Source organism: Diplotaxodon limnothrissa, linkage group LG5, assembly GCF_057381915.1.
Source record: "Diplotaxodon limnothrissa isolate DT_005_m linkage group LG5, D_limnothrissa_male_GT1.1, whole genome shotgun sequence".
NCBI classification, from domain to species: Eukaryota; Metazoa; Chordata; class Actinopteri; order Cichliformes; family Cichlidae; genus Diplotaxodon; species Diplotaxodon limnothrissa.
Genome location: NC_140600.1, coordinates 21675813 through 21689565, shown reverse-complemented (window position 1 = coordinate 21689565; position 13753 = coordinate 21675813). Strand labels below are relative to the sequence as shown.

The 13753-nt window shown below is 40.4% G+C and overlaps 2 protein-coding genes across 2 annotated transcripts; both read left to right on the top strand.

The window, feature by feature from the left end:
• Window positions 1–2747: 2747 nt before the first annotated feature.
• On the top strand, window positions 2748–6369 carry LOC146632251 (SUZ RNA-binding domain-containing-like). The gene is made up of 4 exons (XM_085354210.1): window positions 2748–3177; window positions 4775–4824; window positions 4994–5263; window positions 5379–6369. The coding sequence occupies exons 1-4, from the start codon at window positions 3127–3129 to the stop codon at window positions 5488–5490; spliced, it is 483 nt and encodes a 160-aa protein (XP_085210336.1). The 5' UTR covers window positions 2748–3126; the 3' UTR covers window positions 5491–6369.
• A 1957-nt stretch (window positions 6370–8326) lies between these two features.
• necap2 (NECAP endocytosis associated 2) lies at window positions 8327–13753 on the top strand. Its single transcript, XM_085354209.1, has 8 exons — window positions 8327–8430; window positions 9184–9284; window positions 11267–11371; window positions 11604–11685; window positions 12120–12228; window positions 12626–12770; window positions 12873–12957; window positions 13085–13753. The coding sequence occupies exons 1-8, from the start codon at window positions 8336–8338 to the stop codon at window positions 13128–13130; spliced, it is 768 nt and encodes a 255-aa protein (XP_085210335.1). The 5' UTR covers window positions 8327–8335; the 3' UTR covers window positions 13131–13753.

Below are 13753 nucleotides of genomic sequence, written 5' to 3'. Positions count from 1 at the left end.
ATAGTTTATTGAAGCAAAAAACAAAACAAAAACAGAAAACAAGAACAGAAGTCTTACCAAATAAGCCTGACATTCATAACAGCAGCATTATTAGATACACAACATAATGTAAGAAGATACCCAAAATAAAGTTTGAATTAAAACATATCTGGGGGAGATTTTCCTCAAGAGAAAAATAAATATATAAATATATGAAAAGATTAGAGATTAGATTAGATTGGATTAGATGAAACTTTATTAATCCCTCGGGTGGGTTCCTCCGGGAAATTCAGTTTCCAGTAGCAAAGCACAAAAGAAGTTGCATGTTACAGATACATTAAGGGGAATGAGAGTAAGGATATAAGCATAAATACACCATATATACACATATATAGATACAGAATATACAATATGGATAAATAGGATTACTCATTTGAGTGAGTATATTGCACAGTGATTATTGCACAGTCGAATATAAGAAAAAAAGACAAAACAAAAAACAAATATTTCACAGTGTAGAAAAGCACCTACAGCTCAGTTGTTCCCGCCCTCCCTTGTCCCCCTGTTTCTCCTCCCTCTCCCCTCCAGTGAGGAGTTAAACAGTTTGATGGCGTGTGGGACAAAGGAGTTTTTAAGTCTGTTGGTTTTTGACTTTGGGAGAAGCAGCCTGTCGCTGAATAGGCTCCTCTGATTGTTTACGACCGTGTGCAGAGGATGCCCGGCATTGTTCATAATGTCCATCAGTTTCTTTAAGGTCCTCTTCTCTGCCACTGTCACCAGAGTGTCCAGCTTCATGCCGACCACAGAGCCCGCCTTCCTGATTAGTTTCTCCAGCCTGGATGAGTCCTTCTTTGCTGTGCTGCTCCCCCAGCACACCACGCCATAGAAAAGTACTCCTGCGACCACCGACTGGTAAAACATCCTCAGGAGCTTCCTGCAGATGTTGAAAGACCTCAGCCTCCTGAGGAAGTACAGTCGGCTTTGGCCATTTTTATACAGGTGCTGTGTGTTGCATGACCAGTCCAGTTTGTTGTCCACCCACAGCCCGAGGTACTTGCATGTGTTGACCACCTCCACCTCCTCTCCCTCTATCTGAACTGGCAGTGGACCTGGTCTGGACCTCCCGAAATCCACAACCAGTTCCTTGGTCTTTGAAGTGTTGAGTTTCAGGTGGTTTGTGTGACTCCATGTGATAAAGTTCCTCACCAGGCTCCTGTACTCCTCTTCCTGGTCATCCCAGATACACCCCATGATGGCCGTGTCGTCTGCAAACTTCTGAATATGGCATAATTCAGAGTTGTAGCAAAAGTGCACTTTATTGCCAAATTTTAGTTGTTTAGTTGTTTTCGCAGCTTTCCAGTTGCTGGAGGTTGTAACAGTGTTGAGTTAAGATTTGAATTTTGCTGTAAAAAATTAAATAAAAGTTTCTTTTTGCTGAATTTACATTAATGAAATGTTGCAGCTTGAATGCATACCACGTTTTCCTGAACTTGAGCTTTAATTTTATTTATTTAATTGTTTTTTGCTTCTTTTTTTTTCCTGCTGGTACTGGCTGGTCTGAAGGTTCAACAGACCCATTTTTCAGTCTAGCTTTCCCCTGTGCATCTTCACACAGGATGACATTTTTCCGTGGGCTTGGGAAAGAACAACTCGTCCCACACATCTGTAAAAAAGAAACCTCTCCCCCAGGGTTTATACTGTTCACTCCAATGCAAGAGTTTGGCAGTCTTCGCAATCTGGGAAGCTTACTGGTTTCCAGCACCTATTGTATCTTGTATTTATTTAAAACAGTGAAAGGATAAAATGTGTCCTGTTGTTGTGATTAGAAAAATACATTTATATCACCAAAATACGAACATTTCCTTATTAGTGATCATTACATGTAACCTGAATACTTTTATCCTTCACAATTCACAATTAAACCTTCTGTATCTAAGGTACAATTAAAGTCACTGAATGACAGTAAAACATCTGTCATAGAAAACAGTTGATACCATTCTCTGTCAGTAGAAGGTGAAGGCATAACTATGCAGCAGTACTTATGCTGTCTTAGGTCAGCATTAGTACTGCTGTCAAGGCAAAGTACTGAATCATCCAATGAATAAAGAAATTGGCCTGTTCTTGTCTCAGGGTGATTTGGGGCATATTTTAAAGATATTAGGTGTAGAAATGTCTGCCTTTTCTTGAATGTAATGGAAATAAATGTTTTATCATGTTATGTTTTCTTCAGAAGATTGAAACAGGAGATGGGTGATGTTTAATAAAAGAGAAAAGAGTTCATATGTTCAAACAAAGAAGCAAACAAAACTTTACCAAAAGCAGTCTGCACTTGGCTGATGAGACTTTGATTGATGTATTTATTGAGACTTTGGATGTCTATAAGGCTGCGAGTCACTGTTATCATAACGTTCTTTTAATTGTTATGTATGTACTTTTCTTCCCAAAATTTTCCCAGAGTACAATATTAATTAATAAAGACTGAAACCAAGACTATAACTAAAAGAAGCTAAACTAAAACTAAACACTTTCAAAAAGATAAAAAAGTAGAACAAGAAAACTCACGCTGGAAACTAACTGAAATGAAACAGAATTAAAAGCAAAAAAACGTCCAAACGATATAAAAATAAAACTAATTATGAATAACAAAATTATAATAACAGTGGTACAGACGCCTTCATTTGTTAAACCACTCCATTTGGAGGCAGCCTGTGGTTGACGTTACCTGTAGCTTACGTTATGACGTCATTTCCCTTCTTCGATTTGACGGTTAAACTTGAGAGGTGTAGTGAAGCTAAGTATTAAAGCATTGCAGGGACAGCGGTTTATAAAAACATAACGTCCAAGGGTGTTTGTTTTCCGTGTGAGCAGCAGCGGTGACCGGGGTTCATTTACTGAGGATTTTAAACAGCAGACAGCTGGTGGCGTTTGCCCCGAGTGTAGCTTTAAGCTAGCAGGCTAACACGAGGCCGGGGTAAAGGTTTGGGAATTTGTTTATCCAGCTTTTATCTCATCATAAAAAGGGACCCAGTGGCGGAGCTCCCTGTGGTTTGTACTTGAGCGCTTGCCGTCGTCTCATGCCCACTGTGGGGTACATTTAGCCGGTGAAGCGAAGAGAGCCAACCAGCTACCCAGCAGTCCCGTTTAAACATGGAGGATGAAGAGGTTGCAGAAAGCTGGGAAGAGGCGGCGGACAGCGGGGTGAGAGACGCTAACATACTGTGCTAAACAGGGATGTAACAGCACCCCGGCTTTAGTCTGACAGCCACCCAGGCACAGTGCAAGAGCTGTCGATAGAGTAGAGGCTTCCTGCGCCCAAAAACATTAGCGTTTTTTTTCCAGCCGAACTTCCTGGTTGAGTCTTGCAGGCCGTGCTGACACGGGACTGAGCACACCATCACATCAATTAATTTATCCAACTGTGGAAATAATCTGAGTAACGTCATTGTAGAAACAATATCGTAACATGTTCAGCTTTTTCCAGCAGCCCCCCCCCCCCCCCCCCCCCCCAAATGTGCCCTGAAATGAACCGTGTCAGCACCTTCGCAGTCTAGTGTGTGCCACTGATTGTAGAAAATAGTTTTATAAACAGCCGCTGGTTTGTACACATACATTTTTCTGTGTGTTTCCCAAAAAAATGAACCCTGCTAGATTTGATTGTGCTAAAGTGTAATGTGTCACTTGTGATCTAATTTGAGGTTCTCTGCAATAGCACCTAAGTGTCCTCGAAACACTGAGTTTGTGACTGTAGGGGGTTTCAATTAGTTTAGTAGCTTTTTTAAAAAGTTTTTTGTTTTTATCAGCTAAACACTACCTATGGATCTCAGCTTTATTGGTAAGCCTTTTTATGTGTTGTTTAGAAGAGTTTTCTGCCCTACTTTTGCATATTTGTTACACTCACGTAGAGTGTAATTGAGAAATTAATTTTTAATATTAGACATATTCAGAGCTGGAGTTGTTTGTGTATTTTGGATCATTGTCTTGCTGCATAATCCAAGTGAGTTTGAGCTTTGGGGCATGAACTGATGGCAGGACATTCTCCTTCAGTCTTCCATGTTTGACTGTTGGTGTTATGTTGATTTTAGGAAGCGTTGTTAGTTTTATGGCAGATGTAACGGGACTCAAACCTTCCAAAAACTGAACTTTGGTCTCTACAGTCCACAGAATATTTTCCCAAAAGTCTTGGGTATTGTCAAGCTATTTTTAGGCAAATGTGAGATGAGCCTCTTTGCATTCTTTTTGGTCAGCAGTCATTTTTGGGGGCAATTAGGTCACAATCAAAACTGCAAGACAACATATATATGCATATATTAAGACTATCTTTAGGTTCTCCTCTACTGTTAAATACACATCCAAATTTCAGTTATCTCCTGTGCACCAACATGTTTTGGATACTTTCACATTTGTGTACTTTGCCATCTGGTTATGTGTGTATTTAGTTAGTTTATAATAATTATCATACTACCAACAAAAAGCTAAAACACTGCACATTTACTATAGCAACAAAGACTTTCCCAGCATAAGGTATTTGATCAATTGCATGTGAGGCTGTCTTTGGTGATGAAGGTTTAATAAAGTCTGAAACACACAGAAAAGTTTTACCTGCTCTGCTGCGTTTGGTTGTCACTTAAGAGTGATTGTAGTAGGGTAATTGAGCCAGGATTGGAATGATATCCGGTCCAAATACCTGATAGGTGTATCTCTACAATGTGAACATGTTTGGTATACAGGATGATGTGAGGACAAAAGTAGAAATCGAGTTAATTATTGTATATATGTATTATATTTCCTCCTTCAGGAAATTGAGAGAAGACTTGAGGCAAAGCTGAAAATAAATCAGGAAGCAAAGTAAGTAACCAGAAGACAAAGTTACTGCTTTCTGCTTCTTTTTTCCCCAACAATATCTTTGTGAATATTTTTTTAAAACTTTATTGGCAAGACTAAAACTAAGGAAATGAAATTAACTTGAAACATGCCCAGACCTCTTCAAACACTAATGATTTTCTCATCTTTGCAGAAAGTCCAATTTGAAATCAGCCAGTTCACCTATACGAACTGCTGTCGTAGTCCAAGATGACTCTCTCCCAGCAGCACCACCACCTCAAATCCGAATTTTAAAGCGCCCTACAAATAACGGCAACACAGGAAACCCCGCTGCCTCGTCTCGTCCCGCTCAGCAGATGAAGTCTCTGGCCCAGAGAGAGGCAGAGTATGCAGAAGCCCGAAGGAGGATTTTGGGTAGTGCTTCTTCAGAAGAGACGCCTCAGGACAATCAGTGCAAGGACAGGTGAATTGTAATGTCTGCAAAATCAACTGTGACAACAAAATGTTTTGAAGAAGACACCTAAAAGAGAAAAACACTGTTTTGTAATGTATTCTAATTTTTCTCTTACCATTATTAGGCCAGCTTGTATGAGTGTGCAGCAACCACTGGAACCAGTTCGTTCAAACAATCACGTGATCCGTCAACCCAACGGCCCGGATGGCACCTCAGGCTTCCGACTGTGCAGATAGGCAGGAGCTGCCTGATTCAAGACACGGATGTCTTCCTGAGAGGGCACAGAGGGTGCAGTGAGGAGTGTTGTGTGTGGTATGAAGAGCAGAGCGGTGGGACGAAATAAAATTTGACAGACGTTAGACATTTGAAGATGTAGCATGGATTTAGATGAACTTCTCCACCCTCTCTCTTCTCTGCTTACTGGTGTGGTCTTTGCCTTTTGCCTTGTCTTTTCCCTCTGTGGAAGCTTACAAGGGGCTGGCAGAGATCAGCCAAAGATCCGAAATCCTTTGTGTTCCACACTGTGAGCAGGCTTTCGCCTCACATTCCTACACACTGTGTTACTTTGACGTACCATGAGGTGCCCTATGATTTTAGGTCTGATTGGCCGGCCGAGTGCCAGGACATCAGGTGTCTGTCTCTTCAGGGAGAATACGGAGAGCTTGCAGATTTGTGGGACCTCCCCAGAAAAGGCAAGCACACGAGGTGGCCTTTCCACTGATGAAGCGTGGGTCATGGCTGGGTATCCACCGGGGTACTGGCCTTAATTTGTCGGGTTCATTTGGAATGAAATGCTTGACGGTGCCATAAATTTATTGCGTGTTCAGCAGCTTGAGTGAGCAGCAATAAAAAAATAAAAAAATTGTACTGATGGAGCCTTTTGGTGCCTAGCAGTGTGCTTTTAATACTGTAGTCGATGGCAGTGGCTCAGGCCACAAGTGTCCACAATCCTCTGTAAGGCACAAGTGGCCCTTAAAGAAATGCCCGGTGGGCACACAGCCTGTGGCCAAAAAGAATAGAGCTGAAGGACAGTATCACTAAATCTAAGCTTATCTAAGCAATAATGATGAAATTACTCCCTTTTTTTCTTTCTCTTTTAAAATGTTGCCCTTTTTCTGTGCCGTTTCTTTTTGTTCACATATGGTTTTAAACACTTCATATTGTTCATGTGTTTCATTTCTGACACATAGTACGTATAAGTCAGGTGATCTGTAGTGTGTAAGAGCCTAGAAGATGTAGTCTGCATAGTCGTGTCATATTCAGTTATATCTAATTGGCAGAAGACATGAACTGAAAGTTTAAAGTGTGTTTAAAAAAAAAAAAATGTTCCTGTGTTGTTCCTTTGCTGTTTCGGAGCAGCTCAGCTCTGGAGTTGATGATGATTTTGGTGGGTTTTCGTACCGGCTGCAGTTTGCTGATTTATTACCTACAGTTAAGAGTTGTATTAATTATTCAGAAATAATTATTTCAAGCTCAGCCTAGATGGGGATATCATCTAAAGTTTTGTGTTGGCAAATATTCTTCCAGGGCCAGGAAACCTTAAAGAAAATGGTGTTCTTTACCTAATATCATCTTACAGTGTGGTCTGCTTGTTTGGGACCAATTTAAAATAAGAGTTTGCCTGCAATAACATGATAGTATAGGCAAATCCTGATGAATAACCAGTGCTGACACTTGTAGTAAACAGTACATGAGCCTGCGGCAGGTTTTCAACCTTTCTACGCTGTTATGCCTTAAAAGATAAACAATCCTTGGTCTCCATCACACGCTCTCCAGCAGGTAGTGCTCATACATATTTGGAGCTTTCTGTGAAAGGTTATTTATGTCACAAGTAAACTGCAGCACAGCACAGGAGCACATTTATCAACATGGCTGGAAGTGTTGCATTTGTGCCACTTATTCCTGCTTCAAAAAGTAGAAGTTTTTGTTTTAGGAGATTATCTACAATGAAAAGGAGGACGTTTGGACCTACAACATCTAGATGATGTGCTACTAATACAGCGTTCCCTGGGATCCTATTCAATTATTGTAACAAAATCAGTTTCTAATCAGTTTAAACTGAAAAGGAGAAATAGTCATCCTGTACCTGTGTGATGTACCCATGATGCTTTGCTGAAGTCATTCATAGCCACCTGTCTAGTGTGAAGCTCATTTTATGTCATCATTGTTTTGAAGCTTTAGGGGGAAAAAGCTCATTAAATTTGAACACCCTTTAATAAACACACTCAGCGGTACAACTTGCTTCATGTGTTGTTATTTTAGAAAACACAGTAGTCTTTCATATGCTGCTCAGAATAATGAAGGGGGCACTGGATCAGCACAGTCTAAGATGGACTTCAGGGATATCAGTCTGCGTGTGCGGAGGCACCAACAATCCATGATCAGATCCATGATCTGTTTATAACTATCCACTGCATCCGGTGAACTTTTGGGAAAACATGCAACAAACATGTGACTTTTTCTGCTCTAGCTTTTCACCCTCAATGGAAAAACAACCCACATGAAAATAATTTGCTACTATGACTGTCCCCATGGTGACAAATTAATCTAATATTAGAGGGAATGCAGGAAAATTTGCTTAACACTTCAAAGATTGGGTCACCAGTTTGTCTTCAAACAATCACTGAAAAAAGTTTAGTTTGCTGTAATATTTCCCATTTGTACTGGGCATGAAGAGATGAAAATGATTTTTAGGACAAACCTCACATAATGCATATTGTGTTATTTAGTACTGTGTAGTAATGTATTGTATCAGGAAGGAAATGCATGAATTCACTGGCTTCTAATACATTTCGCACAGTAAGAAGGATTGAAATACGATATGTATCATTTTTTATAAGAGGAGAATAATTTCAGTGTTCTTATGGAAAACTTCCTGTTCTTTCTCTATTTATATACATTATACTGTTCTTTCTAGGCTATTCTAAGTTCTTATTGACAGACTGTGACGTACTCTTTAGGCGCTTATACATCCTGGCCGGAGGTGGCGCTGTTAAGGTCCGGTTAGCCTGGTTCAGCAGGACAGAGCCGAGGGTCCATTGAAAGTCGGAAGTTGGTTTTGGGTTAGCGAAACTTGACAAGATGGCAGAAGACAACAGCTACGAGTCAATGCTCTGTGTAAAGCCAGAGGTCCATGTTTACCGGATCCCGCCGCGGGCCTCTAACCGCGGATATCGGTACGTGCTAATGTTTTTAACTGGCGAGAGCAGCCAGACTTTTGATAGCGGGCTAATTTTGCAGGTATGCGCCCATTATCGGACAGCAGTTTGTCAGGATAGTTTGTTAGGTTTTTGTCATTCGATTACTGCTTTTACGGGTAGCCAATATATACTTTTAATATAAAAATATAATTTTAACTGTATCAGCTCACGGAAATGGGACTTCAACATCCTGTCGTCTTACCTGCGACTTGCACCTGTTGGCGTTTAAAAGCTTACTTCTCACGTCGATGACACGCAGATGTAACGCTGTAGCTTTGGTCTGATTGGCCGGCCAAAATGTTGATTTTAAGTATCTGTCCAATGATAGATGCAGATGCTCAACTTTAACGCTAGTAGAAAATTATTCTTGTTTTTAGTGTCTTAGTTTGAAATGTGTCGTTTGTTTTAGTGGAGTCACGTCTTTGCTCCTAAACAATTTGTTGAAAACGTCTTCTTACAAAAGGGAAAATCACACATTAAGTTCTTTTCTCAGTTAATTAGTTGTATAAGTACACGGTTTTAATGCCGTAGACACAACAGTTAACAACTACATTTTAATGGCTTTAACATCTGTAAGAGTAGATAGAGCTCATGTCTCATTTTAGTCTGACTTGAAGCTTTCATTTCCCTTCCTCCATCAAAAGTAGCAGCTGGCAGTGACTGGGTCAGCTGTTTTCATAGAGGATTACACCACTTTCACAAGTAGATATGTGTTTCCTGTTTTTCTAGTGCTGCAGACTGGAAGCTGGATGAACCTGCGTGGAGTGGAAGGTTGAAAATAACTGCCAAAGGAAAGATGGCCTACATTAAGTTAGAGGATAAAAATACAGGTAGGCAGAAAAAGGACTGCTTTAATTAGAGAAGTAAGAAAGAAGACTAAGAAGAAGGAAAAAAATTGGTAGTAAACCCCAAACTAGACTGTAGTAACTAGTTAACAGTTAGGTTTGTGTCTTCATAGTTGTCTTACAATACGTTGACGGTTTAAATATATGGTTCAAAACCAGTATTTAAAGTGGGATTTGGCAAAGGGGATCTGGTAAAGTGTAACAGCATGATTCACCTAGAAAGGAGTCTCATAGTTACTATAGTTTTCTATGCTGAGGTCCTGTAGGTTTGTTTTCATTGCGAACAGGCTGTGATTAGCTGACCTGTCCTGCTTTGGCTCTGACGTCTTCTGCTCTTAGTGGATTTATCCAACTGCATTTGACGATATACACTTGTGGTCACAAGTTCACGTAAATCATGAGTGTTAATGTCATGGTAATCTGGGGCATTTAATGATTTCTTTGAACTGTTCGTGTTCCAGGGTGGAATGATTACACAGTATACATCCTTAATTACTTTAAAAAACAACCTTAGGATGTGCAAGCTTGAATATAATTAGAATTCTTTTAAATATGTACATGCACCCCTACTAATAGGCTTGACCTCGGGGCTTTGGGAAAATCATTCCAGAAGCTTAATGTTAGCCTGCTTTACCAATTCCAAAACCAGTTTTGATGTGTGTTTGGGAACATTGTCCTTTTGGAACACCCAACTATGTTCACGTTTCGACCCTCCGGAAAGAAGGGTGGAAACTTGATCTGATCTGAAGTGATCCGAGATAAAGTTGAAGAATTTGGAGGTAGTCCTCTGTCTTCATTGTTCCATCTACTTTGTGCAATGTACTGGTATCACTGGCGGCAGAACAGCTCCAGAGAATGATGCTACCACTACAGTGTTTGACAGCTGGTATAATGTTCTCAGTTTAAAAGTCCCAGCTTTACTCCTCTAAACATAACTCTTGTCATTGTGGCCAAACAGCTCAGTCTTTATCTCATCTGACCCCAAACCTTTTCTCCAGAAGGCATTTTACTTGTCCGTGTGAGGAGCTGCAAATTTCAGTCGAGTTTGAAAGTGCTGATTTTGGAGCAGGGGCTTCTTTCTTGGTCGGCGTCCTCTCTGTGGTGATGTAAAACTGGTTTCACTATGGACAGCAATGCTGTTCCAGCAGATGTCAGTTCATGGCACGCTTGAACATTGGGGCTTTCTGGGTTTTTCCTGAACATCCTCACCAATTTCTTCTCATCTGAGGGTGAAAGTTTGGATTTTCTTCCAGTCCTTGGCAAAGTGGTGACGCATCCAAAAAACTATTCAATTGCACTTGCATACAGTTGTTTAGTAGAGACCTTCCCAATGTGTGTAAATTTAGAATCCTCACATCTTTGCTGAGTTCTTTGGACTTTCCCATTATTTTTAGTATTGGTCAATACAATGAGTCTATAAAGGTCTATGTTGTACAATCATTACCCCCTGGAAACGGAACAAATCAAATAAACCATTAAAAGCCATAATTACTGTGACGTTCATGGCCACAATGAGTGTGTGTGCAACCTTCTGACCATAGCTGTGTGAACAAATGTTATTGACTTTCATGGTTGCTTTGCAACCTGTAGCCAATGAGTGTCAAAAATGCAAAGGAGTAGGTCCTGTTATTAAGAACTAGCTTGTGTCTTTGAACTATTTTACTTAGATTACCTTTGTCTTTGTTGCACACTGAGATATAAAGCTGCACGTATAGAACCACAAATTACATCCAGCAAAAATAGTTTAAAGGGTTTTGGGAATACATTAAAACAGTTTGCAGTTTCGGTGATTGTTACCAGGTCAACCTTTTACATTACAGCATGACATATTTTTACAGGGTTATCAAAGCTCCTTTTCAGAAACCTTGCTGTCTTGTTTTGTTTTATTCAGTCATCTCAACTTGACAGCTTGTTGTTAACAGAAAATAACCCTGGGGCTTTGTTTGGTGTAAATTTACTCTTTGCAGGAGAGCTGTTTGCACAAGCTCCAGTCGAACAGTATCCAGGTTGTGTCGTGGAAGCAGTAACAGACTCCAGCAGGTATTTTGTGATCCGGATAGAGGATGGCAACGGTAAGACAAAGTATTTGGAACGGCATGTTTTGTTTCGTTAAGGGCATGCTCCACATTTTGTTGAGCTTGACTTAATCTCAGTATTTGTTTTGTACAACTTAACTTTTGTAATCTCATAGTCCCAGTTTCCTGTAAACTGTGTGCCCTGTAGTATGTGCGTTGTGATTTATAGATGTAAGGTTGAACCCGTGTGAACTAACTGTATAAATATCCTTTTTTTCCCCCCTTAAAGGACGTCATGCTTTTATTGGTCTGGGTTTTGCTGATCGTGGAGACTCATTTGACTTCAATGTCGCTTTACAAGACCATTTTAAGTAAGTCGCCATCTATTACGTTAGCTTTTTATTTTAATTTTATTGTCCAGTTTGGGCCAAGCTTTAGGTTTATTTGAGTCCCACATCATCACTCCTCTACCTCCGTGCTTCACAGTTCAACTGAGGTGTTTGATCTGTTGTGTTTGGGGCTTTTGCCACACAGCTCCACTTGTGTCTCTTATTTCCAGCAGACATTGTTCCAGAGGTATTGGGGTTTGTTTAGATGCAACTTTACAACCCCAAGCTGTGTTACTAAGTTCTTTTTAAAGGGAAGAGGCTTTCTGACATGTCTGACATTTTAACCCTTATTGACTGAAATGGTTCAAATGTAACTAGAAGTTAAGCATCTTAACTTCTAGTCTAATTTTTGTTTATGTGTATCAATAACCAGATTGATTTAGCAATAATAATTATTCTGCTTTCAATTTTTAAAGGTGGGTCAAACAAGAAGGTGAGCTCGCAAAACTGGAAGCTTCTCAGAGCGCAGCCCCTAAACTGGACCTGAGCTTCAAAGAGGGACAGACCATCAAAATCAGCATCGGGGTGAGCACACAGCGGAAGATTGCAGATTGAATGATGACGCGACAGGTTTCCCAGGGATTTAAAAAAGTTACTCGTTTACATTAATGAATGTATCATGCCTCAGCATTCAAACAGGCTTTTAAAGCACTGTAGGGGAAAAGTCACCACTCTGATTGTCAGCGTAGTTTCTGGATTATTTCCAGTCTTTAGGAATCAAAGTTGCTCAATTACATGAAAAATCATAAACTTGATTATTTAACTCTGTCTTTTAAGAAAAATAGTACTTGTTGTACCTCACAGACTCCTGTGTTTCCAAACAGATAAAACGGTTTTACGACTTTTGTTAATCAAAGTTTGAACCTTGCACAACTGAGTGCCTAAGAGGTCAAATACTTAAAAATACGACTCTCTGTTACAGAACATCAAGAAGAAGGACGCAGGTGGTGCCAAACCACGGCCCATGGCTGGTGGCCTGCTCCCTCCTCCACCTGGAGCAAAGGCTGGAGGTATCCTGCCACCTCCGGCAGGAGCACAGACAGTCCCGCTTGCACAGACGAACACCGGTGATCACGATGCTTCTCAACCGCAGCAGCTTTTTACACAAATACGTGCTAACTGTAACGATGTTTATACCAACACGGATTTCTTTTTGTCTCCAAATCCAGCTCCTCTTCTAGACTTCGGCTCGCCCGTCCCTGCACCCCAGCCCAGCTCCGACGTGTGGGGAGATTTCACATCCGCGGGTTCCAAGTAAGACATCACCTACACCTCTGTGTGCCTCAGCGTTACATCCATCCATCTTTGTTTGATTTCTTTATTTTATTTCTGTGTGTGTTCATCAATCTCCCATCCTTTACCCCACCCCTCTCATCCACAGCTCCAGTACAGATGCTGTCAAGTCAGGATGGGTGCAGTTTAGTTGAGCTGTAAGAAAACGTGCAGACACTCAGGTTCCAAACATTCCACGGACAGGACGATTGTGGTGAAAGATTTATAATTTTTCAAAAAAGAAAGTAAGAGGGGAACTGTTAGGAGACTCATTTGCTGCACTTACTCTCACTCCCTCTGACAGCACACTCTGGAAGAACAAACGTTAAAATGTGTATATTTTTACAATCTCCTGTTTCCCCACACTCTGCTATGCAGTAGGATCGATATTTTTAAATAGTCGGGTAACCACTGAAGTGTAAATGAAGTGTCCAAAAAGGTCGTCTCTTCACACTAACTTGATCAGCTGTTTCTCTATAGCTTTAAATCAGATGCTCCCATGTTTTCATCTTCAATCTGTCTATAATTATGAGTAGATTTGATTGTGCCTACGTGCTCTTGCGCTGTCCTTTAATGGTCTGATTTCACCAGCACCGTTTAGCTTAAGGTTTTTTGTTTTTTGGTGGACATTTGAGAAAATAGTTGGAATGTCCCTGTTTTGTTTAGCTGTTTACAAAAATGTGTTGTTTTTCTGCTTATAGCTTCTCCCATCTTTCTGATTCTTCTTTTAGTACACCTGTTGAAGCTTTATTGAACATTTATAGTTAGTTTTACATTA

What these genes read in the sequence shown, in the direction of transcription:
- necap2 (XM_085354209.1), top strand. Translation starts at nt 8,336, where the DNA reads ATGGCAGAAGACAACAGCTACGAGTCAATGCTCTGTGTAAAGCCAGAG. An exon ending in CCGGATAGAGGATGGCAACG is followed by an intron (nt 11,372 to 11,603) that starts GTAAGACAAAGT and finishes CCCCCCTTAAAG; the next exon opens with GACGTCATGCTTTTATTGGT. An exon ending in CCATCAAAATCAGCATCGGG is followed by an intron (nt 12,229 to 12,625) that starts GTGAGCACACAG and finishes TCTCTGTTACAG; the next exon opens with AACATCAAGAAGAAGGACGC.
- LOC146632251 (XM_085354210.1), top strand. Translation starts at nt 3,127, where the DNA reads ATGGAGGATGAAGAGGTTGCAGAAAGCTGGGAAGAGGCGGCGGACAGC. An exon ending in AAGAGGCGGCGGACAGCGGG is followed by an intron (nt 3,178 to 4,774) that starts GTGAGAGACGCT and finishes TTCCTCCTTCAG; the next exon opens with GAAATTGAGAGAAGACTTGA. An exon ending in AAAATAAATCAGGAAGCAAA is followed by an intron (nt 4,825 to 4,993) that starts GTAAGTAACCAG and finishes TCATCTTTGCAG; the next exon opens with AAAGTCCAATTTGAAATCAG.